The 24,033-nt window shown below is 40.1% G+C and overlaps 1 protein-coding gene across 3 annotated transcripts in view; it reads right to left on the bottom strand.

Moving 5' to 3' along the window:
* Nucleotides 1-16,695, bottom strand: part of ghra (growth hormone receptor a) — a 28,182-nt gene extending 11,487 nt beyond the window's left edge. The window contains exons 1-2 of one of the 3 annotated variants that reach the window (XM_079688468.1): nt 16,469-16,695; nt 6,755-6,876 (exon numbers count right to left, since the gene is read on the bottom strand). In XM_079688468.1, the coding sequence (XP_079544594.1) occupies nt 6,755-6,872 (118 nt within the window). In that variant the 5' untranslated portion in view covers nt 6,873-6,876; nt 16,469-16,695. Of the gene's footprint in view, nt 1-6,754; nt 6,877-9,104; nt 9,165-15,420; nt 15,755-16,468 lie in introns of those variants that run through there. The other 2 variants (XM_079688466.1, XM_079688467.1) reach the window with 2 other exon arrangements.
* Nucleotides 16,696-24,033: the final 7,338 nt, after the last annotated feature.

The raw sequence follows: 24,033 nt of genomic DNA, 5'->3' as shown, positions 1-24,033 counted from the left end.
TTGTTTTAAACAATAAGAAACGCTTTGATGTCACCTCACAGCTGCTGTTCTATTCTGGCTGGAAAAGACCTGAAAGCAAGTTAAACTCTGGACAAAGAATGGGGGCCCTGCTGAAAAAGGTCAGGAGGTAAAGCCATTTAAAAAAAAAAAAAAAAGTTGTTCGCGTTTTTCAACATGGCTGTGGATTGTAGACTAGTCTGAAGATTGGTAGAGGTGAAAGCTTGAGTAGCAACACCAGTAGAGACTACAATTCCCAACATACTCACAGTGTCTCTCTCTCACACTCTTAATAGCTTACTTTACCTACTACTTCTCTTCTCCACTGATATGCTAAGCCTTATTAAGACATTACTGTAAAATAACAAATAAAGTGGAACTGTTCAAGTTGTTACTGGCTCACAAGCCACAGGGCAATGTCTTGGAAGTTTCTTGTTAATTACCTGCCATGCCTCGGCTGGTCATTTGGTTTTAGGGCCTAACTCCCCTTATAACCAGTTTCAGTAATTGGAAGCTAAATATTGCCTTTACCTGCCAGCCGCCATTAAATGATCAGCAGTTAAAAGCCTTTGGCTAGAAGAAGAAACCTAATTTTGTGTGTGCTCATCCTGGCTGTCGATCCTTGTGGGCTGTGTACAGCTGAGACTGATAAACAGCTTTTAGCTTCATGTCCTGTGCTTAGTCCATACAGAGGAGCTAGGAAACCACTTATCTAGCTCAATGCAAGCTTTATCCATTAAGGTTTAAAATCCACTAAAAGCCTAAATAAAGCACTCTCTCCCAGCCCTTGGGCCAGCAAGCAAGCAGCACTAAAAAGCCTTTGTGAAAGGTATGTTCCGGCTTTGTGAAATTCCCAACTTTCATGAGGAGTGGGTGGAAAATGAGGCTATGATGCTTTGAATTATAACCCTTTCCAGCTCATTTGTCAATTTAAACCAGTGTTGAGGTTAGTAACGCTTCAGAAGGCTGACGTAAGCAGGAGGTACAGAGGGGAATATGGCAATGATACATTTCCTTTGATGAAAACATAATGTTTTTACAGTCTGAGCATAAAGTCAATTAAAGATTATCAGCTTTATACATAACCATGCACATCAATTGTTTTGGTTGTAGGGTACTCCGGATTGATACATGGCAGTCTGTCTTAAACTGGTTCTGCTAGAGAAACTATACAGTCTCTGTAGGTGATTTATTATCTGTCGCAGCTATAATTGTGTTTGGCGTCCCTCAGGGCTCAATTTTTGGTCCCCTACAATTATATTGATAAATGCCACAGGTCCAAAATCATTGAAAACTGCTATGGAAATTATACTTAAAATACATATTCTTTACCAATATTTATCAAAACATTTCTATTGCAGCTCAACATTTGACTACACACTGGGAATCTGGGTGTGATTACTTGATGGTACATTAAATTATAAAAGACTTAACGTTTTTTGTTCACATTTTATAGCATCAACAATAAGGCCAGCCCAACCTCCTTTGGTATGAAATTATTGATCTAACAACAGCAACTCGATGCATTGTGTAACTTTTGTAACAACCTTTCCTACAATTTGTGCAAAATGCCGCTAAATGTATGGTTGGTATCCCTATTTGTAAAGCATTTTGTTACAAATTGATTTTCAAAGCATTTAACAAACAGGAGACATGATCTAATATATTGGGACTGTATGAACAGTTAGGGAGTCGCTTTTAGGTATTGTTTTTATCTTTTTAATAACTTCTTTTTTTTAAATGCACAAAACAAAAAATGGAACACAAAACCACTACACATACGTGGAACTTGAGTGCCTCTTAATGGTTGGATTACCATATCATTGTCTAAATTGCTTGCTTGAAGAGAACAAATACATGGCTGCTGAACAGTAGAACCTGTTGTCCCTGTTCACTCGACAAACAGCTTGTACTCTGCTCTTGACTGACAGTGTAAACACAATTGCAAGACACTCAAAGCAGAATTGCTGTCTCAAAGTTTAAATTTAAATTCAACCCTAACAGAAAGTGCTTTTTAATAGATTAAACAAGTGCAAAATGTTTGGTTTTTTGGTACAAATATAATGTTTTCAGAGATGGCATTTATTAAGTCAATAGTAGGCAAGAGGCAATAACTTAAGTAAACTTATTTGGTAATACTGATTGGTACAGCAGTTGAACCACATTCTGTCTGTGTATTTCTGTTAACCAGATGGAGAAATTGGCAGGCCAAACTAACAGTAAAACAGTAAAAGTGTATTTCAGTCTGCTCCCAGCACTGATCTGAGCACCACAGTCCATCTACATACCCACATGGACTATTCTGCAACACACACAAGACGATTATGTTAATTGGTCCGCAGAAGACAACGATGATTGTCTATTCAATGGAATTATTCCATAATGCACCAATACTTAAAACAAATGTAACCCTCCAACTGAACTTAAGAGTAGAGGTTAAATGTTGAGTCAAGGCCATGTGGCACTCGAGAGAGCAGGGCCAGAAGTGGGCCAGAAGAGAGTGGGAGAAAGGTGAGAGGCTGCAACAGGATACAAACAAGGGAATGTAAACAGGCTATATAAATAACTGCTAACATGCACACACAGTTCCACACAAACTGACATCTTACTTCAAAAGAAAATCCGACAAAGAATATTAAAGTTCCATTGTCCCATTCCTTGAATAAGCTTGGCCTTTCCTCTCAGTTGCACAACAGAACCTATGGCTTTTTTCTGCCCTCTTAATGATTTGGAATACAGAGTGACAACTTTTTGCTCCACCTGATCCTCATGATTCCCACCAGTGTTCATGACTTTGAAGTCTAACAAAAATAATCTGAAGGGTTTGACCACGCAGTGACCCAGCCAGCTTTTTCTTTTCCCAGCGATTTATTAGCCCGAACTAATGATGTTAATCTCCTGTAATGCCATTACAGCCCACAGTATTGGCTTGATTATGTAATATTACATCCAAGTGAGAGTAAATATAAATGAGCAGGGGTGTCTAGTTTACAGCATTGAAACCTGCTTATACTGAGCACACACATTTTCTCTCCCCACTTTTCTCTCTCTCTCTCTCTCAGACTCTTTTCTGGCTCATTGCACCCTGCTAACCTCTGCACTTTAGCCGGGTGTCGGAAGTTTTCACATTGAACAAAGCAACATGTTAAATTCAACCAGCAACTGTGTGGCATCGCATTGAGGTGGTAGAGACATGCTACACAAATGAATAACATGCCCGGTAACAATTTTTTACAAGTTGGAGCGGGGAAACTGACATCAGAAGTTAAGCTGCAAGATAAGGTCATAAGGTATAGCCTCTGCTCCACTCACTTCCATCACTCATTGCGGTCCTGCTGAATTAGTTAAATGTGTCTATTTTTAAAAAGTGTGTCAAATCCAAAACTAGGCCTTGACTTTTCTTTTTGGAGTAAAACACCCACTGCTTTTCTTTGAAGCAGATAGATGAAACTGTGTATTGTGTGTCCAAGCCAGCCAGACCAAACATCTGCACTTTAACCACTGGTTAGTTACAGCCTCTGTGGCCAAGAACACGGCCTCGCCTAACATGATCAAGCTATGGGCCTCAGAAGGAAGTCCTTATGGAAAGGTTGTGGGGAAGAAAAGAAAATGAGTGAATGAGGACAGATAGAGATGAACAACTTCCACTGGCTATAATCACTTTGGTAAGCCTTTAAATACAGAGAGCATCTCCAAACGTCTACTCTTGGCTTGTTATGTGGCTGGCTCTACAACAGAGACATACAATGGCTGAAGAAACACTATAACCCTCAGCATATTAAGAAGGCTCGATAGGGGCCTCAAGTGAAACAAAACAATTGTTTTAAAAAACAGAAAAGCACAATCAAGATGAGGGTCACTCAACTACTCAACAGTATCATTACTGCAACCTACTAGACGTGTCCAAGAGAAAGAGCAGTGAGTTAAAGGTCAAATATAGACCGTTTTCAAGTGTAGAAAGAAGGTGTCAGGACTGGAGTTAATGCAGCGGTAAGCTTGAGAAAGGAACAGGCTGTGTGTGTTTGCTCATGCTATCAGGGGCTGCTTTGTGTTTACAGATGTTTTAACGGTTGTTGAGGAAGACATCGTTTTAATGATCGAAAGGAGGGGGACCAGACAAAACCTCACCTGGCTATCAGCTGTCTGAAAGCTTATCATAAAAGGTAATGTCAACATACAGAGATAAAGACATTTGCTACAGACTGAACAAATACAAAGTCAAAATGCCCAGGGGCAAAGAGGAGGAGCTCACAACTCTGTGAGATAGCACTTGTGAATTTACAGTACAGTTCAGACAAACCCATTTGTTTTTCATAGGGGAATGAAATGTAATAGAGTAGCTGTTAAATTCAGCCTTTTGTGAGTAAATATTGTCAAAATATTGATAAGTGGGTGCCTTATTTTTTTACACACATCATGTACTTCATGCTCTAGTTTTACATGTCATTACATGTTGATGGGAGTATCTTATCAGGACAATCTGGTTCCGATGGTTTTAGCTCACACAGCTACACCAAAAAAACAACCTTTCCTTACTCCTCTGCCTGTTTTTCAAAACCAAACCTGTAAGAAATAACCAAGAATGTAAAATACACGTCCAAAAAACAATTAGAGTCATTACTCTGCAGTCAGAATGCCAACATGGCCTTAATCATGACTATTGATTTCTCTTTTGGCTGCTTTGGTACCAGCACTGGCACAAGTATTATTTGTACTTTGGAAAAGCAGTAAAAGCAGCAGAGCAGAAAGAACAATATGTTCACAGCAAATGATAATTGAATCAATGCTCTCAAACTTCTCTCCTACATCGAACCAGTGGGCCAGCTTAAAAATATATGCTTAATCCCAGATCAATGCATTTACAAAAACTATGGATAGGCACCAGAAAAAAATGCATTAAATCTGAGTCCATGGTACAACACATAGCTGACAATTATGTCAGCATTTTCTCCAACCAATAAACAGAGAACCAGAAGTGTGTGGACTTGGTCTTCACTTGGCAGGAGAAGAGATGATGATGAGATGGCATTCTCCAGTGGATGCCGGTGGTAATATTTCCATCTGGATTTCACTAAATCCACATTGAAAAATAAAAACAGACCTAATGAAGGGCCAAGCTATTTGCTGACAAAGGGGTTTATTGTCCTGCAGTGAAAATAAATAGCAAAATGACAACTTGCTTCACGCTACTACTCGTCAATTATCACCAGTAAAGATGGGTGTCTTATCACATTATGATATCAACAGTCAATTTGTATAATCCTGTGTGTATATTCCCTAAACCTGAAACGCTAAATTCAAAAAGGTCAAGTCCATTAAGAAAAATGTTAATGCTGCATAAAAAAAAGGTAGATAAATGGTCTAATCTCATTGAATGATACTACCTTAAAACAAAATATGCAAACATGTTTTAAGAAAATAAACGCATGCAGCAAAAAAACAAATGGAGGGTACAGAAAAATTATTTACATGTGCCGAGTACACGAGAAGGTAACCAGTAAATCCAAGTGGATATAGGGCCTCCATCCGAGCCAGAACTCCCCAGTGTGTCTCCAGGTAACATGCAAGCTTTACATTCTGTCAACAGGTGCTGCAGAGGCCAGACAGGCAGAGATGGTTTGGACATTTCTCAGGTCACTGTCTAATGTTTTCTGGCTCACTTCTTAATGGCAATGAGCAGATGCACCAGCAACTTGCCAACATTTACAGTCAAGGACTACTTTTATTGTGTTGCCAAATGTTTGCAGTACCATAAACAGCATGCACATGTACCATTACTTTTACAGATAATAATGAAGACATGACAATAAAATGTATAGTTTTATCACTATTGCATGTATGATTCTGAATCAAGGTCACGGGGTAAGCCTTTTGCATTATAATTCTGACCGTATTGTACAATGTCTCAACTTCACAGAAAGAGAAACAAATCCAAAGCTTAATTTTGTAGCGTTTGAATTGGAAAGAAAGAACTATAGAACGAGAATATAGTTGCTTTTCAACTCAAAGTGTTATCACTCCCAGGAATGCAGAAGCAAGCAGCCAGACAGCAACATAATCTTTTCAAAAAGGTTGAGAGACATGTTTTGACAAAGTCAACAGCAGGATTAATCCATTCTTGGGAGTTGCTGTGTCTTTGCTGTGATGAATTATGTAAACATGTGATGTTCTAGCGTAGGTAGACTTAACATAAACAAGGACTCTTCTTGGCTTGCAGGTCTACACATTTTTACCCAAGCTACATTCACCTCAACCATTAGAGGCTATTTTATGATCATCAATTGAGGTAAAAGACTGCTATCTTGGCCACCTATATATTTCTGTGGTGGAATTTAAGTTTGGCCTGTTTGTCAGCCACATCATTCTTTCAACTTATTATTTCAGATGATTTAGTGACAGCGGAATTAGCTGGCTGAACATCCTGCGTCGTCCCGTCCCTGGACTTTGACAGTGAAGCGCAGACCTTATATTTACCCTGGCTCTATTGATCATAAGCCTGTTTGACAAGCCAAACCAGGAAAGTGCAGCGTTTTCTCAACACTGAACCTTTCCACGTGTATCTGAGCAAACACAGCATTCAGCATTTGATGTCTGACATAAGACATGATAACAAGTGTCAACAGAGTGGTGCTTGCAAAACTTGAATTACATTTGTTAATGTTTAACGAGCTGGTTAACAAACGGAAAAGTGATATGTCTAAAATCAATATATTTCTTTTGTACTTTAGTCCTGACAGAAAGCAGTCAAAACACCTACCTGATGATGTCAGACGTTCCCGGTCAGTGAGAAATGCAGATCCTGGATTGGATAGCCAACCAAGGGAGGAGATTAGGAGAATAAGCAGGAGATTGGAGGAGTAGGAAGAGAACGCCATGATGCTGGAGAGAGACAGAGACACAGTTATTATAATCATCAGTTGAACTCCATTATGACATGCCCATGTGAAGAACCCTCCTTCCCTCACTACTCTGCCTTCCTTTCTTACTCCCTGCACAAATCGTGAATGCCATTTATTTTCAGCTGGTGTATGTGAAACCTTACACGGGATAGGGAATAATTAATTACTATGCCAGGTTGTCACTGCACAGTATTTTTAAGTTGAAAGCATTGAGTATGTTGCTGTGATGCTTGTCTGTTTGAGTAATCTCATTGATAAAAAGTCACTGCTTATTTTACATTTTTATAAAACATTCCTCCTCTCTGTTAAACACATTGGAAATTATTTCTTAAATTTGCCATGATTTTATATAGACTTACAGTAGATCTAACACAGATTTACAAACAACTGCAGCACACATCACTTACAATTTGAGAAGAAGTTGTGTAAGCACTCATGACACCAACTAATACCAACAAATACCAGGGTTAACCATTAATCATCCTGACTGCTACTCCCAGAAGCTTTTGCCGGAATGTTCTTATTCAACATTTCTATTACACACCCTTACCAACAAAGATCAATCAAACTGCATACGATTACATTCAAACGTGTTCATATTAAACCTGCATTTTTTTTAATGGCAAAGTTGGGACAGCAGAAACAAGCATCAAATGCACGACTGACACATAACCCGATGATTTGATATGGGGAAATTGTTAGCAAACCATTTGTTGTGTACGCAGCCAGCAGATATGAGGCAACATTAGCATTCATTTGGAGTCATGTTCCCTAACACCCGATAAGTCCAATATTCAATTTCATTTTAACTCTGCTTTAGTCTTCACTGCTTCCTGAGGGAAATATTAACCTCTTTAGCTGCTAAATGATCCCTGAAGGGAACTACAGAGTCATGTAATAACCAACTGTGTCATCACCACAAGCAACAACTTAACACAGATTCATTTGATCCATTGTTTATTTGTTTTAGATTACAGCAGCTTTAAGCTTTTGAAATCCATAACAACCTAAATTATGCATTGAACAAGAAGTCGTTGGTGTGACTTTTGGTTTCCCACCATCAGACTCCTTGTTTGTAACACACCAACACAGAAACATTTACCCTGCGATGTACTCCCCCCCTCTTTAAACCTGACTTGAACTTCCCAATAAAACCTTTAACATAGAAATGTTGAAACTGCATTTTTCATCCAAGCTGTCATACTTTAATCAAATAAGATTTCAAGTCTTTTCTTAGTATATGGCCTATACAGAAAACTGTGAAAAACTCTTCCTTGTCAATAAGTTGGAGTTGGCGGACAAGCTCTACCAGTCATGTCCAACCCCTAAAAATAGGCCAAACTTTCTGTCCGCACCCTTGGCTATTTAGAGCTGCGTCTCCACAACTTCGCTGGGCAGACAGCAACTCCAAACGTGGAGGCTATGTTTCTCAGGGCAACGCTGCCAGAATTCCCCCCAGTTCTGGTGTAGTCTGTTGACAGAGAATCGTAAAGCCATATAACTAAAGCATATCAAATTCTTCTAGGTTTTACTTTCGGGAAAACAATATATACAACTTCTAAATAACAATTTAGCCACTCCAGGCAAATCTTCAACACTGACAAACTGGGATAGAGCGCAAACACTGGCACTTATTTATAGTAGGAACAGCACCATTAGATATACTCTTGATTAGATTTATTGCAGATAAGTTATGCGTTATGCAGATAAATCTAAATTAAATGAAACTACAAAAAAAAACATAAAATACATCTATCTCTGAATGTAAGCGAAATTCAGGATTGTTTCCCGTAGTTTCAGTCAGTGCAGCAAAATCCATACAATATTCTATATATCATCTACATACAAATATAAATGTTCAGTCAATGTGTCTGTGTGTGTGCATGTGCGTTTCAATTCCAAGTGTCAGAGGCTGTGCAAGGCCAAGTTATACAATGCAATAATTCATCGCAGAAAGCAGCAAGCTTGTCTGGCCTGGATAAAATGCTCCATTTAAAATCAATGTTGTCTAATTTTCCGTATTTTACATATTGCCTAAGTTTGTCTTCATATCATCTCAAACCCTCCCTCTGCCTTTGGGTTAGATAATTCTTCATTCTAAAACCAGGATAAAGTAACATTCAAAGAGTAACATTCTTTAATCAGTCCAGTAACCAAAGTCATTTCAAAGTCCCTCTTCTACAACATGTGGCCTCATGTTAATCCTACCATTAGTCTCCCACCTCTCATGTGAAAGCGTCTGTGAAAGACCTGGCATGGCTGGTGCTTCATCTCCATCTCGTGCACATTTCTCCCCCATTCCTCTCTTCCTTTCAGCCAATTACAGGCTCTTAGACTTGCGGGGAAGGCCGCCTAAGCCAATCAGAAAATAGGGAGGCTCAGCAGGCCTCCTGGGGTCCCTTGGTAAACATTTAAGGCCGTTGTGGTCAACCTTCCTCCCACTACCTCTGCCCTAACACACACACACACACACACACACACACACACACACACACACACACACACACACACACACACACACACACACACACACACACACACACACACACACACACACACACACACACACACACACACACACACACACACACACACACACACACACACACACACACACACACACACACACACACACCTCCCATGTTCCCTTAAATCTCTATTGATCATCTGTGTTTGTTCAAAAAGGAGGACGAAGAGCAGGAGGAAAAGGATGTTAGGAGGAGTTTAGGAGTACATGGGGTGATGGTGTGAGGGTAAAGCCAAGGGAAATGAAAGGTTATGGAGCAATAGGTGACACCATGTCTGTGTTTGTCTCTTATAGCAGAAGAAGAAAAGCAAACACAAAGCGATGTTGCAAGCCCAAGTTTAGAAAGTTTGAGTATCCTCCAAAGAAAAAGCAGAAAGCTGTGTATTGATTCTGTATTTTTCACACATTCACAGTCTTTGCGAAAGGCACCTAGTGGGCACTACTCGTCTTATAGTAAACATTTACTTATTTTCTATATGGATGGGGCCATGTAGGTAAAAGTTCAGTGTGGAAAGGGGTGAGGTTTTTAGAAACAGACTTTCTTCTCTATCTAGTTTGCTCGGGCAGCAGTTCTCTGGGGGCCGGGTTCATTGCAGGACATGGCAGTTTGAAAAATGTGAAGAGCTGGTTATGTTAAAGGTGGGGTAGGTCATTTTGGAGAAAGCTTGAGTGCGCTAGAATTTGAAAATACAAAGCCGAAAAAAATCTGCCACTTCCTTACAGAGCCCCTCCTCCAACACACACAAACACGCACATGACCAATTAGGGCACGAGATAAGTGTGTGCTCAGATGGGAGGCTGTCAGGCAGGTAGACCAGTCATTTTAGCCGGCCCGGCTTTTTACAGCACTTCGGCTTCCACAGATGACATTTTTTTATGGATTTTTTGTCAAAGTACTTAAGATATTCATTGCTATCTGGATGTTAAGAGCATTCCATGGAATATAACAAAAAGTGTATATCGAGCCGGTTTCTCAAACTTACCTACCCCACCTTTAAAATAAATCAAATATATGAAGATAACCCAATAGCAATGAATATCTTAAAGGTCCCATGTCATGCTTTTCCGGTTATTACCCGTCCCCTTGTGTGTTATAAAGGTTTTTATGCATGTAAACGGTCTGCAGAGTCAAAACCCTCAAAGTACACCCTGTAGCGAGTAAAATTCTAACACAGAAAATATCTCCCCAAAACGCCTCGTTGGAGATACGTCACTGTCCATTGATTCTTCCGGGTACCGCATGATGTCATGCGTTAACCAGAACCAAATGGACCAATCCGTGGAGCTCAGCGGGATTCACAACGTCCCGACCAATCAGAGCACACTGTGCTCACAGGGAGGGTGGGGGCTGGAGCTATTGGAGCTACAATGAGCCGTTAAAGGCAGAGAGTGAAATTCAGTGAATACACGTAGTTTAAAGAGATGCTGTATGAGAAACCAAAGTGATTTTGGAAAATTGCACAATATACATCTATTCTAGTAGACCTCAACAATGGAATTATGATCAGTGGAAATGGCCATGACATGGGACCTGTAAGTGCTTTGACAAAAAATCCATAACAAAAATGTCATCTGTGGAAGCCGTAGTACTGTAAAAAGCACGACCAATCATTTTAGACGGCATGGCTAAAACAACTGGATGGCCTACCAGCTTGTCAGCCTTCCATCTGTGCACAAACTTATCTTGGTCATATATTATTATTATATTGGTCATGTGCGCGTTCGTGTGTGTTGGAGGAGGGGCTCTGTAAGGAAGTGGCAGATTTTTTCCAGCTGTGTATTTTAAAGTTCTAGCACACTCGAGCTGGTTTCTCCAAAATTACCTACCCCACCTTTAAGTACAGTTTCAATACTGAAGTACACAAACGTTTGGATATTCTTGTCTGGGATACTGTTGGAAGATGTACGAGGAGTATTGAAGAGTGTCACAGCGTTCTTGGTCACTTACAAGTAGGTAGTAGGCATGGAAAGAATGACATCATACATTCATTAACAGGATTATACCAATACATACATCCGTGCACAAACATAAATGCACAGCGAACAATGAGGTCGCATCCTAAAAGGGATACACACACACACACACACACACACACACACACACACACACACACACACACACACACACACACACACACACACACACACACACACACACACACACACACACACACACACACACACACACACACACACACACACACACACACACACACACACACACACACACACACACACACACACACACACACACACACACACACACACACACACACACACACACACACACACACACACACACACACGTCACTGTAGGTAGGAACAAGACTTTTTTTTGTTTCAGGAGGAAGCAGACACTTAAAATACAATTCTAACAAAGACATTGCAATTGGCGTCTAGTACAGGTCCTAGAAACTGCGTGACTTCCAAGATGAACGTTGTCCAACGTAAAAGAAACGTTGCAATGATATCCTCACTGGAGAATAATGCACTCTACGAGACATATCGACAACACATTAGAAAGCAAAGACAACATGTAAACATTTATGATTCAAATAATTTCATGTAAATATAAAAGGAGGGAAACATGTGCATATTAAAGATGCATATTGGTAGGCTGGTAAGTTCTTTATAAGTTTGATTAAATAAATAAAAAACTATTTGTTTTAAATTGTAGGTGAATATAAAACAATTTTGATAATATGGGTGTAGGGAAAAGGTTGTGTGCACTAACAATTAACCTTTAATCAAATATTCTGAATAAAGATTATGCGGTCTTCTGTATTATGTGTGTGCATTATTGTGAATGTAACAAGTCCTATCATGATCTTCCGCTCTCTCACTGTCAGCTCCTTTTTTTCTTTTGCTGGGTCTGATTTCTCAAGGGAAGCCAGCCAAAATCCAGCCAAGGCAATCTAAAGTCAAAAAACAATCATGGAGTAAAGCCCATAAATAAAGCGCAAGTGTGATCCTACACACCGCATCTTTAATAGCTTGAAAACTGCAGAGGGGAACAAGTACTTTGGGCAAAATGTGTGCAAAACATAAAAGACAGTCTATAAGGTAAGGGTATACTTCAGGGCTGTATTACAACCACTATACATGTTTTAAATAATATTGTGAACAAAATAATTATACTGCTACATCATCATGATTTCAAAAATAATCACGTTTGTGAGTGCACGTACACACAGTTGTTCAAGGTCCACTACTCCATAATTACACAACAATCATGCAAATAGATTTTCTGTGCTCAAGTTTTTATTTCATCACCACAAAACTCTTTCTTTGAAACAAACACACTTAAAAGTAAACATACAATACTTAAACATGTGCCTACATGTTAGAACAGACACTAGTGAGGAAGAGTGCACACAGAAAAGAGGCAGGGCCAAGACGCTGCAGCTCTTCTGATAGGCATTCAAATGTTGGATGTATTTACATAAATCCAGTAGAGTCTGTTTGAATGTGTTTTTAGAGAGGGTATACAGGTACAGCAACAGGAGGCTGCATTTTTAACCTGTGTGCATGCGTGTCTGTGTGCGCTCTCAGGCGTTCTGATCTGCTAACTCGATGGCTCTAATGTCTCCTACTCTTATTTCATAAGAGAGAGTGGAAAACTCAGAGTCAGCACACTGGCATGAAGAGAGTCTGTGCTGGAAGCAGATCAGGACACACATCTGCAAACCCTAATACTACACTGTTGGTGTGTGCGCGTGTGTGTGAGTGTGTCAGGGCAATGAAGTGAAAAGAAGTGCATGCACAGAGTTTCAGTCCAGCAGAAACAGAAAAAGATTTGTGCTGCAAAGATTCACAAAATGTTGTGTGGAAAATGTCTCCTTTGTAGCATTCTTTGCTGTGTGCACGCATGGGCATGCATTGGTTTGTCTAGGTCTAGGACATTAAAAGTAATAGCTGTCATGTACAATTTTGCCCCCATCTGGCTTTTTCATCTGTTGCTGCTGCTGCGTGATATTAGTAAAGCACTGGTTACCATTGTTGCTCATTTTGTAGATAATTCATTTATACTAATCCGAATTGACAGTCCAGAGTGAACTAATCTGGGTTTGGCATTAATAGAAGAGCTTACATTCATTGCAGAGTTTGAAGTTCAATCCTATGTAAAAGAATAATGAAAAGTTTCCATCAACCCACTTGTTGCTTTGGAGGAGGACTAAGTATAAATGTGCAGCATGTACCTCTCTAATATTCAACAAATCTGGTTGTTTCTCATGTCAGATACACACACACATCCTGACAACCATGCACTTTACTGAAGAAACATGGATGTGTGTAAAATCTAATGGTTTCCAGAGTGCTGCTGGGCTGTCAAAGGATAAAGAACTTAACAGCAGTACTTAATGTTGTATGTGGGAGTGCAGCGATGACTGAGACAGAAACTGATGAAACTAACGTCTTTTAAAACTCCTCGCCTCATCTATTAACACATCTCGTACCTCAGCTACCAGGTGGATACTTTAATGGCTCTCTCATCATGCTGTTTCTCTGCATAATTACATACTTTCCAACAGTTGCAATAATAAATCACATTATTAATGGCTCAGCTTTATCCATGTGAAAATTATTAAACGTTGTGATCTTGAAGAAAAAGGGCTTTTAATATGCAGAAATATGACAGTGTCAGAGGTTGTTCTTTTTAGAATTGGCCTCTAAACTAACCCCATACGGAGTGGACGTGCTAAATATACAGCGTTAAGATACATGATTTTGTGCAAATAAATATTTTTTAAAGGATTTAACTACCTTTCTGGAGAACTGAACTGGAAATTGAACTAGAAAAAAACAACATTTTTAACAAAATCTGATTTGCTTAAATTGCAGAGAACCTTAATGGAGGAATATACGTTTTCTCATGTAGGCCTTAGGGGCTAAGTTTGCACATTGCATCTCCTCACAGTGTGCTTTCTCATTATAAGAGCAGAGGTGTTCTCCTGTGGTCAGTACAACAGTCAGCCAATCATAGAAAAAAAAAAGCAAACACACTGAGAGAAGAAGCTGGAATGAAAAGCTTTAAAGATTGATACATAAATCATGATGACGTGACAAGAAATGCAACACATAGATTGAAAAAAAGAAAGCTAACCTGTGCAGATACTGCTACTGGTTGGCATACACTGAATAAGTATTGTGAATGTTGTCATGTTGTTTGGCATTATATATTTATCATGTCTTTTTTAAGTCATTAAATCTAACCATCCTCCAATTCCTTCAAAATAAAACAAATGATAAAAGACATCTTTTATACATGTTTGTTTGGACATTGTAGATTAAATTCCTTACGGTTTATGGCAGCTGATAAAAACATATAACAATTGAAAGGCATCATGAACTCTGGCAACTTATCTTCAACATGTCGTAATTTAAGAATTTATAGCAACATGTAAAAATAATAAAAACATATTATCTCTTATAGTTGCACTGCTCTTACATGCATATTCAGTAATACATGCATATCATAGTCACTGAAGCGAGTATGTGCCAGACTGATTTCGACGCTGTGTGATGGATCAATATCAGGCTGTGTCAACAATTAGGAAACATCTGGCTAAACAATGTTTTTGGGTTCAGCTTTACACTTCATCATTTCTTGTATTGATCACTTTTCCCATGAGCCCATTTCATATTGAAATGTTAACCAATCAGATATTCCTATTCCTCCATTAGAATGTGATATTTCTCAGTAGTCCATGCCGTTTAAACCCGTGTTTATGACTTCATGAAAAGTTGTAGCGGAATTGTATAAGGTCTCGTAGTTTCTGTCACTAATTAACAGCTACATCAAACAATGAGCCAAACACAACACATCTTTATGCTTGTTTAAGAAAATATTCTGCAATGCGCAACAGTGAAATGTAAACAAATGTAATATAATTTCAGCAAAGTTTTCCCGAGTCGTCGTAAAAGCATGGGGTTTTGGAGACATGGATAAACGCAGCAAAATATGCACAACACGCTTTAAAACACAAACGCACTTACTTATTTCGAAGTCTCAAGCTGAAGAACTGCAAAGACAGCGCAGATCGACTTTTCACAACTTGGTCATTTGATGGCCAGCGTGAACACCAACAGGCACGGTCCTGCTTCTTCACTGCAGCCTGCTCGACCGAGTAAGATCCCTGCGATCGAGATTTTCACATCACCCAATCATTAAATAAGCAGATCTGTGTCCTTTTTCCGTTTGAAAATAGGTCTTATCTGCCGCTCAGTTCATCCTCTGGTCTACTTTCGGGGCACACGCGCGCTACATAGCTCAGACAGAGCCAGTGTGTGTGTGTTCAAATGGCGGTGAAGCGCCCTCATCTGCCAGCAATCCAATCTGCTCCATTATGAGCACAGAAAACAGCCGGAGAAAAAGACTGCCGGGACGATTTTCCAAAATAAAACCCTCCAGTGAGAAGCTGCCTAATGCGCGCTTTATGCTGGTAAGATACAACGTCTAAATAAATAAACAAATACACATTTTATTAGACTTATTGTTATTCGAGCAACCGTATCCCAAACAATCTTAAACAAGTCGTATACCCTACAACCCATTTCAACATTTTAACAGTTTATTGATGTTTTTGGCTCATAGGCATGTGACTTGAAGTAGAAAACACACATAAAACCAGCATTAGCTGTCTCTGCTTTGAGTTATCTGGGGCTATTATTGTCTAATTAGAGCCTTTTAACCATAAATTAATTTAAATGCAAGTTGTTTCTGTGGATTAGAGTTGGTAATTAAGATAATACCATTTCAAGTACGGATTAGTTTACTGCATTCGGGGCCCAGTCAGTGGCGTAACAAGGTTGTGATTGGCCCCGGTGCAAATTTGGTTTTGGCCCCCTCCCCCAATCGCCCAATCGCCACAAACATAAGTGCACGCTGATGCGTTCACGCACGGACATACACAACCACTCAGAAGAATCAAACAACAGCCTGCCCTGGCCTCAGACCAACACACCCTGACAACGGCACAGCAAACTAAGAAGAGGATTAAACCTGTTTCCTTGATGTTTGTCTCTGGGGAATGGGCCAGTAGGCCTACATAGACCGGTTGCTATAATATAGCTTTTGATCTTGGCGTCGGGGGTCTCAATAGCGCTATAGAGTGCCCTATCGGTTGGGGCCCTTGGGGGAACTGTTGGACCACCGCCGGGCACAGCCAAATCCAGCCTCTCCTCCTGGCTGGCTGGAGAAGAAGGTTGCACAGCCGCGGCCACGGATACGGCTTCACTTGTGGAGCTAGATGGCAATGATGGTGGTAAGGCAGGTGAGCTATCGATAGCCTCCGTGTTTAGGAGGAAGCAGGACCCAAATGCAGATAAAACTGATTATACCTTTATTTCAAGGATAAAATAATATAACTCGGATAAACAGAACACTCACCGGTGAACTCAGTCAACAACAAAATACGAACCAACACTGAACACAGGAAGAGACAAGACTAAATACAGGGAGGGGTAATCACAGGACGAGAAACAGCCGGACAAGGGAGGAGAAACACAAGGGCCACAGGTGAACACAATCAGACCATAAGTTTATACCCTCCAGAAAAACGCGATTCTGCGATCGCAGAATTTACCCCATAATCAGCAAAATGGCGCATATTTTTAAAAGGCCGCATATTTATCAAAAGTCCGCATAATCCCCGCATTTTTCCACATAGAGTTGAGAGAAAAAAAAAGTTAACTCGTCTTGACGTGAAGTAGTGATGATGATGACGTGACGTCATCAGCTCACGCATCACAGAAGGTAAACAACACCGTAGAGTGAACGTTTGGAACTCACACGAGAGAGAAAACACCAAGATGAAAAAATCTGATCCATCTCATTTACCGACGAAAAGTGGGGGGAAACTATTCTGCACCCACTGCAACTGTGTGTTGGAGCATAAGTCTTAGAGAAAATCGACGGTGACGACCCACTTTGATTCATTCAAACATTCGAAAATGCTTTCTGCTGCTGCGGACAAGAAAGCCAAACAACTCACGTTCACCGAGGTATCAACCTCCAAAACTCTTTCGAGGGCTACAAGAAACGAAGTGAGCAGCCTTACAAGATTAAAGCTGGTCAGATAACGAACGAGTAAATGAAAACAGAATGAGGCGGAGAAGTGTGTGTGTGTGTGTGTGTGTGTGTGTGTGTGTGTGTGTGTGTGTGTGTGTGTGTGTGTGTGTGTGTGTGTGTGTGTGTGTGTGTGTGTGTGTGTGTGTGTGTGTGTGTGTGTGTGTGTGTGTGTGTGTGTGTGTGTAGGTGTGTGTGCGTGCGTGTGTGTGTGTGAGAGAGAGAGTGTGATTAAAATAGCCCAATTGCTTTTACAATAAATAAACATTGAATGTGTTTAATTGAATAGGAAAGGGGTTTAACGTTAGTGGCAGGTTGTGTGTGAGAGAGAATAAATAAGACAGCCCAATATTTAAAAAAAAATCTATTATTTTTCGCAACTTTCCGCATATCTCGCAATTTCCCGCAATTTCACCGCTTAAAATCACATAAAAACCCTGCATGTTTAATCGCATAATCAAGGATTTTAGCCCGCATAATCAAGGATTTTAGCCCGCATAATCAAGGATTTTTGCCCGCGTTTTTCTGGAGGGTCTAAATCAGACACACCAGGGAAACTAACGACAGGGAGGAAAAACACAGGGAGAGGGACCAGACAATATACAAGGAAGAAAACAAGACAGGGAGAACCGAACAGCAATTGTATTGGTGCTGTGCCTTTTCAGTGGGGAGAGATATAGCAAATATGTGTGCCTATCCTGTTATTTGTGAGCCGAGGAATGGAAGTCGGAGGCAGTGTGTTCAGTATGGAATTCCACACTTTATTCACACGAAACATTCAGACAGGTAAGACATTAGCTTGTTACTCATGTGAAGCTAGCGTGAATGACCCTAGCTTCCGGTGCCCAATCTAACGGGTCCGTGTTGCAACACAATATCCTGAGGTGAATTATGTCCTATCACGTGGCACCACAGTTTATTCTTTTAATCATACAGCGTTAAGATTAAATAAAAATGTGCCTACCTGTCAGTTGCAGCCGTAGCATCATTATTGGTTTAACTACCCTAACAGTATATATTTAAAACATTTTAAAATGACCATCTTGAACAGCTACTATATTAAAATACTTCAAGGCAGATTGTGGACAGTAACAAAGTACATTTACTTAAGTACTGTACTGCTCCACTCCTATTCAGGCAAATAGTGTTTCGCTAAGCTGAAGAGCCAATCAGAGTGATTTCTTTAACCGACGGCCTTTTACCGACAGCCTACTGATTCGACATGTTGAATCGGCGGCGGAAAGTGAAAAGACACGACGGTGCGGGACACACCAATCTGAGTAGGGCGACAGGACGCTCAGCGACGGCCAGACATCTATCGACATATATTGACGCCGAAAATTGGCCCGGTGTGTAGGGGCCTTTACTTTAGATGAAAATAAGGAGCCACTCCCCACGCCCCTCTGAGAGATGTTTGGTTAAAAAGAACACAATGGTGCTCTAGGAGGAGATTCAGGTGATAAGGTGGGGGGTTACCTTGGTTGGTGATTGGCTAATGGTTACACAAGCCAATAAGTTGTTATGACATCATAAAGTGGCCAAAATCTGATCAGCTCATTTTCAGACATGTTTTTATTTAAATGGATCAGGATAAAAAGTGAGCTAATCTTTTTCCCTGAAGCTTTCAGAATCTCTTTACACAGAGGGGACACATGATTATGTAAAAAAGACATGAAAAAGTGGGTTTTGCATAATATGTTACCGTTAAACAAAATGATCAGTGCAATAGTTATTATATTTATTATTATTCTCGTCAACTTGCATTATTACCATCATAACAAATATTATATATATTGTAAAATGAAAGATGTGCCACTTTACCAAAATTGACCAAAATATTCCCGATTGTTCAGAATGGCTTTGTCTGTGTTGGCTTATGTAGACGGTCCACTGGAGAAGTGACGCTATGAGAGGCTTGCCCATAATTCAGCTGTCAATGCACCCTCAACCACAAGCCATCAATTCATACGGAGGGCCCGCCCCAAACACTTGAGAATGAAACATACCCCTAGACCCAGCTGTTGCTGCTGCTGCTGCTGCTTATATTTGTGTGCCTGCGTGTACCATGTGATAGTTATTATTTTCAGGGTTTGACTCCCAATCAATGATCATTTTAGATCAAACATCAGGGTAAACAACACCAACTGCACTAACAAAACAAGGTTCAAGGTTCTTTATTGTCAAACTAACATAGCTACAGAGTAATTATGTCGTTGAAAATCTTAGGTCACAGGCTTCTCCAACAATACAACACAATAATACAGATAAGCAGAAAATATTAAAACAATATTAAAGTATATTATATTAAATGTAATACAAAAAAGAAAAATAGTAGAGAGAAAAAAAATGGAATAGTGCAATACGAGTCTATATACAAGTTATTGGAATGATATATTAGATATTAGATACATAATTACTAAGTAGCAGATGAATGTTATGAAATTGTTTCAGCAGTTCAGTTGTTTAACAAAACGAAAGCTTAGAGGTTTAATTGTTAATTTTGCAATACAGTATCTTGTTTTACTTAAGCTCAATTTACATATGTCTACACATTAGTTAAATGATGTGTCTGGCAATAAAGGAGAGTTACAGTAATTGTTGTGTAACTAATAAACACAAGTTTAGTAGCTTCGAGTCTCACTCGATGTCATATACTAGGGTACACCTTACATAATGTGAAGCATATAGTATTCAACCTGGTCATCTATAAATAGTACAAAGACAGAATGACAAACATATACTGACGGAGAGGCAAATGAGGCCTGTATGGGTTGTATTTCCCTCTCTGCTGACATAATGTCTGATGCGAGGGGAAAGAAATGGAACCGGCCTGCCTGTATTGAGTGCAGCCATCCTTGTATTTTTATATCCCTGTCTCCTTCTCTACAATGTCCACCAGTTATGGCTTAGCTTTTCCAAGGCCTGCAGTGCGCATTAAAACATTCAATAAGCCAACCAAAGCGGCCCGAAGTATCACAAAAACAATACAAAAACAATACAAAAAGGAAAAAATATAACTGAAATACATTTTTAATGAGGTTAACACAATTCTAATTAGCTGACATTAGGGCACTTTGTGACATTAATTACCAAACAAAAGAAACCCTAAAAAAAACTAGGACATAATTTGTATGCAGTAAACGACCCCTGTACATGGACATGTATTGGTCAGTGTTGGGACAGAGAGACCTGATTGGAGCAGAGCGGGGGCGTCCATTGAATTAGTTCCTTTGTTATGGAATACTCATTCCTGCGATTGTCTGCTCTGAGTGATCATGTGGACTTTTGCTGTATTGAATGTGACAACAGAACAATGCATCTGGCCCACAGACTGATGGCACTGTGAATGCACTGGAGGGCTGGAATCCCATTTTGCTCACCAGCTATCAAAGTGCTTTTTGGTTTTGTCATTAAGGCTTGAGATGTCTAATTTAAATTCATTCAAATCACAATCTTTGTCTTGCAAAGAGCTTGTCTTTGACAAGTTGTGTGGTTTCATTTTGAAGGATAAAGATGACTTATCAGTAATCCAATTTAGGGGATTTATATAAAAGGATAAAGCTTGTACAAATTATTTATATTTTGAAGAACCGTCAATTAATTAATCTCTCCATAAATACTATCCAACTCCCCCAGCCTGTGTTGCCCTTAGCCCATGGTTTAAAAGGTCAATCATTTCCTAAAACAGCTTTAAACAAACATTAGTCCAACTAAAAGGTTTGGGATTACAAGAGAGGTCTATAGTTCAAATGACTAGCTTTTGTTAGACAGGCAATATTTGTTGGTAAGATCAATCCTGGTTAGAACAATATCACCACACTTTGTTTTTATATTTGCAGAGAACTTATTCATTTTAATATGAATATTTGGCATTGACTACAAACTGACATTGTTGACATGTCTGTTTCACAAGATTGCTTGGTTTTCAGACACTGTGCTGCCAAACTGAGCATAGTTGCTTCAGGCAGCATAAGTCATAACATTCCCGTAATTGGTTTTCTGAAATGACATGCCTTTCAATAGCCGTGTAGGATGTCTTCCTGTATGGCTGACTGTTTTTATTTTCCACATAATGAAAGAGTGCCCTTTGTGTCATCCCATTCAAGTCACCTGTAATGCATTTAGTGCCGTTTCACCTCACAAGTGTGGCCGTTCACAACTATTTCAGCAGCCTACTGCTTATTGGATTAGGATAAAAGACAGGAGATATAGCTACAGGACACACACACACACACACACACACACACACACACACACACACACACACACACACACACACACACACACACACACACACACACACACACACACACACACACACACACACACACACACACACACACACACACACACACACACACACACACACACACACAGAGACACAGACACACACACACAGACACACACAGACACACACACACACAAGAAACAAAAACAACATGTTATGAAGGTTTTTATGCATGTAAACGGTCTGCAGAGTCAAAACCCTCAAAGTACACCCTGTAGCGAGTAAAACTCTAACAGACAAAATACCTCCCTAAAACGCCTCGTTGGAGATACGTCACTGTCCATTGATTCTTCCGGGTGCCGCATGATGTCATGCGTTACCCAGAACCAAATGGACCAATCCGTGGAGCCGTTACGTTACGTCCGCGGAGCCGTTACGTTAAGCCCCTGCTGATTGGTCCAAATTGACCAATCCACGGACTTCCTCACACACACACTCAGTGCATGCAGCTCTGCTGATCTCTCCTCCCTGGCTGCAGGCTGATAACAGACAGTTGGGATCGCGGCGAAATTCTCTCTGCAGACCCATTCTCACAGCGTTTATTAACCTTTTTCTACTCAATATCAAGCCACACTTATTGTTTTTACTTCAGCTGTGACTTTGTGTGTGCTCAGGGTGAGTTTGGCTGTTTTTCGCTGTCGCTAAACAAGGAAACCACACCAACTACGGAGCTCAGCGGGATTCACAACGTCCCGACCAATCAGAGCACACTGTGCTCACAGGGAGGGTGGGGGCTGGAACTATATGAGCTAAAACGAGCCGTTAAAGGCAGAGAGTGAAATTCAGTGAATACACATAGTTTACAGAGATGCTGTATGAGAAACCAAAGTGATTTTGGAAAATTGCACAATATACATCTATTCTAGTAGACCTCAACAATGGAATTATGATCAGTGGAAATGGCCATGACATGGGACCTGTAAGTGCTTTGACAAAAAATCCATAACAAAAATGTCATCTGTGGAAGCCGTAGTACTGTAAAAAGCACGACCAATCATTTTAGACGGCCCGGCTAAAACAACTGGATGGCCTACCAGCTTGTCAGCCTTCCATCTGTGCACAAACTTATCTTGGTCATATATATTATTATTATATTGGCCATGTGCACGTTCGTGTGTGTTGGAGGAGGGAAGTGGCAGATTTTTCTGTAAGGAAAAAAAAGGAAGTGGCAGATTTTTTTCCAGCTGTGTATTTTCAAATTCTAGCGCACTCGAGCTGGTTTCTCCAAAATTACCTACCCCACCTTTAAGTACAGTTTCAAGACTGAAGTACACAAACGTTTGGATATTCTTGTCTGGGATACTGTTGGAAGATGTACGAGGAGTATTGAAGAGTATCACAGCGTTCTTGGTCACTTACAAGTAGGTAGTAGGCATGGAAAGAATGACATCATACATTCATTAACAGGATTATACCAATACATACATCCGTGCACAAACATAAATGCACAGAGAACAATGAGGTCGCATCCTAATTGGGATGAGCCCATGCTGTGATGATGGACCACACACACACACACACACACACACACACACACACACACACACACACACACACACACACACACACACACACACACACACACACACACACACACACACACACACACACACACACACACACACACACACACGAAACAAAAACAACAACAGCAGCTGCAGATATAAGGACAGATCATTGTGTTCTTCATCAACATATTTTTATTCCTGAGCTGCTGGTAGACTCAAAGGGATTCACAAATAATAAATACAAAAATCACTATTAACACTTCTGAACCCTCATCCTGTATTACGAGTCCCTAACCTGCTGTATATATGGCAGCAGGAGATAGGTGGGACGAACGCAGTGAAGAGAGGAGGAAATGAAGTGATTTGGTGAGATTGCATGGGATGAGTGAGATCCACAGAGTATCAGCATGAGAGCCCCACCATGTGCAAAACAACACAATTAAGAAGGCCGCTTAGCCTAATCAGTGAATGCATCATGCAAATGATGTTTTTTTTTTCAATGCCTACTTTAATCTTGGCTGTTATCATAGAATACAAATCAGGGACTTAACCCTAATGAAAGGAGGAGAGAGTGAAAAGAGTGGGATGAGACAAGAGTGAAGAAGAAGGATAGCCGAAGATTTAGGGGTGATGTAAAAAGCAGAAGTCTAAGACCAGAAACAAAGCCAGAGTTGCTTGCTGTTAAAACTGTATTACACCCTGTGGTGAGGGTTTGGAGCCAAGATCATTCTTCAAAGTCTAACAAA

The sequence above is a fragment of the Notothenia rossii genome (genome assembly GCF_949606895.1).
Source record: "Notothenia rossii genome assembly, chromosome: 6".
In the NCBI taxonomy this organism is placed as follows: Eukaryota; Metazoa; Chordata; class Actinopteri; order Perciformes; family Nototheniidae; genus Notothenia; species Notothenia rossii.
The sequence above is the reverse complement of the archived record's forward strand: the minus strand, read 5'-3'. Positions and strand labels throughout refer to the sequence as shown.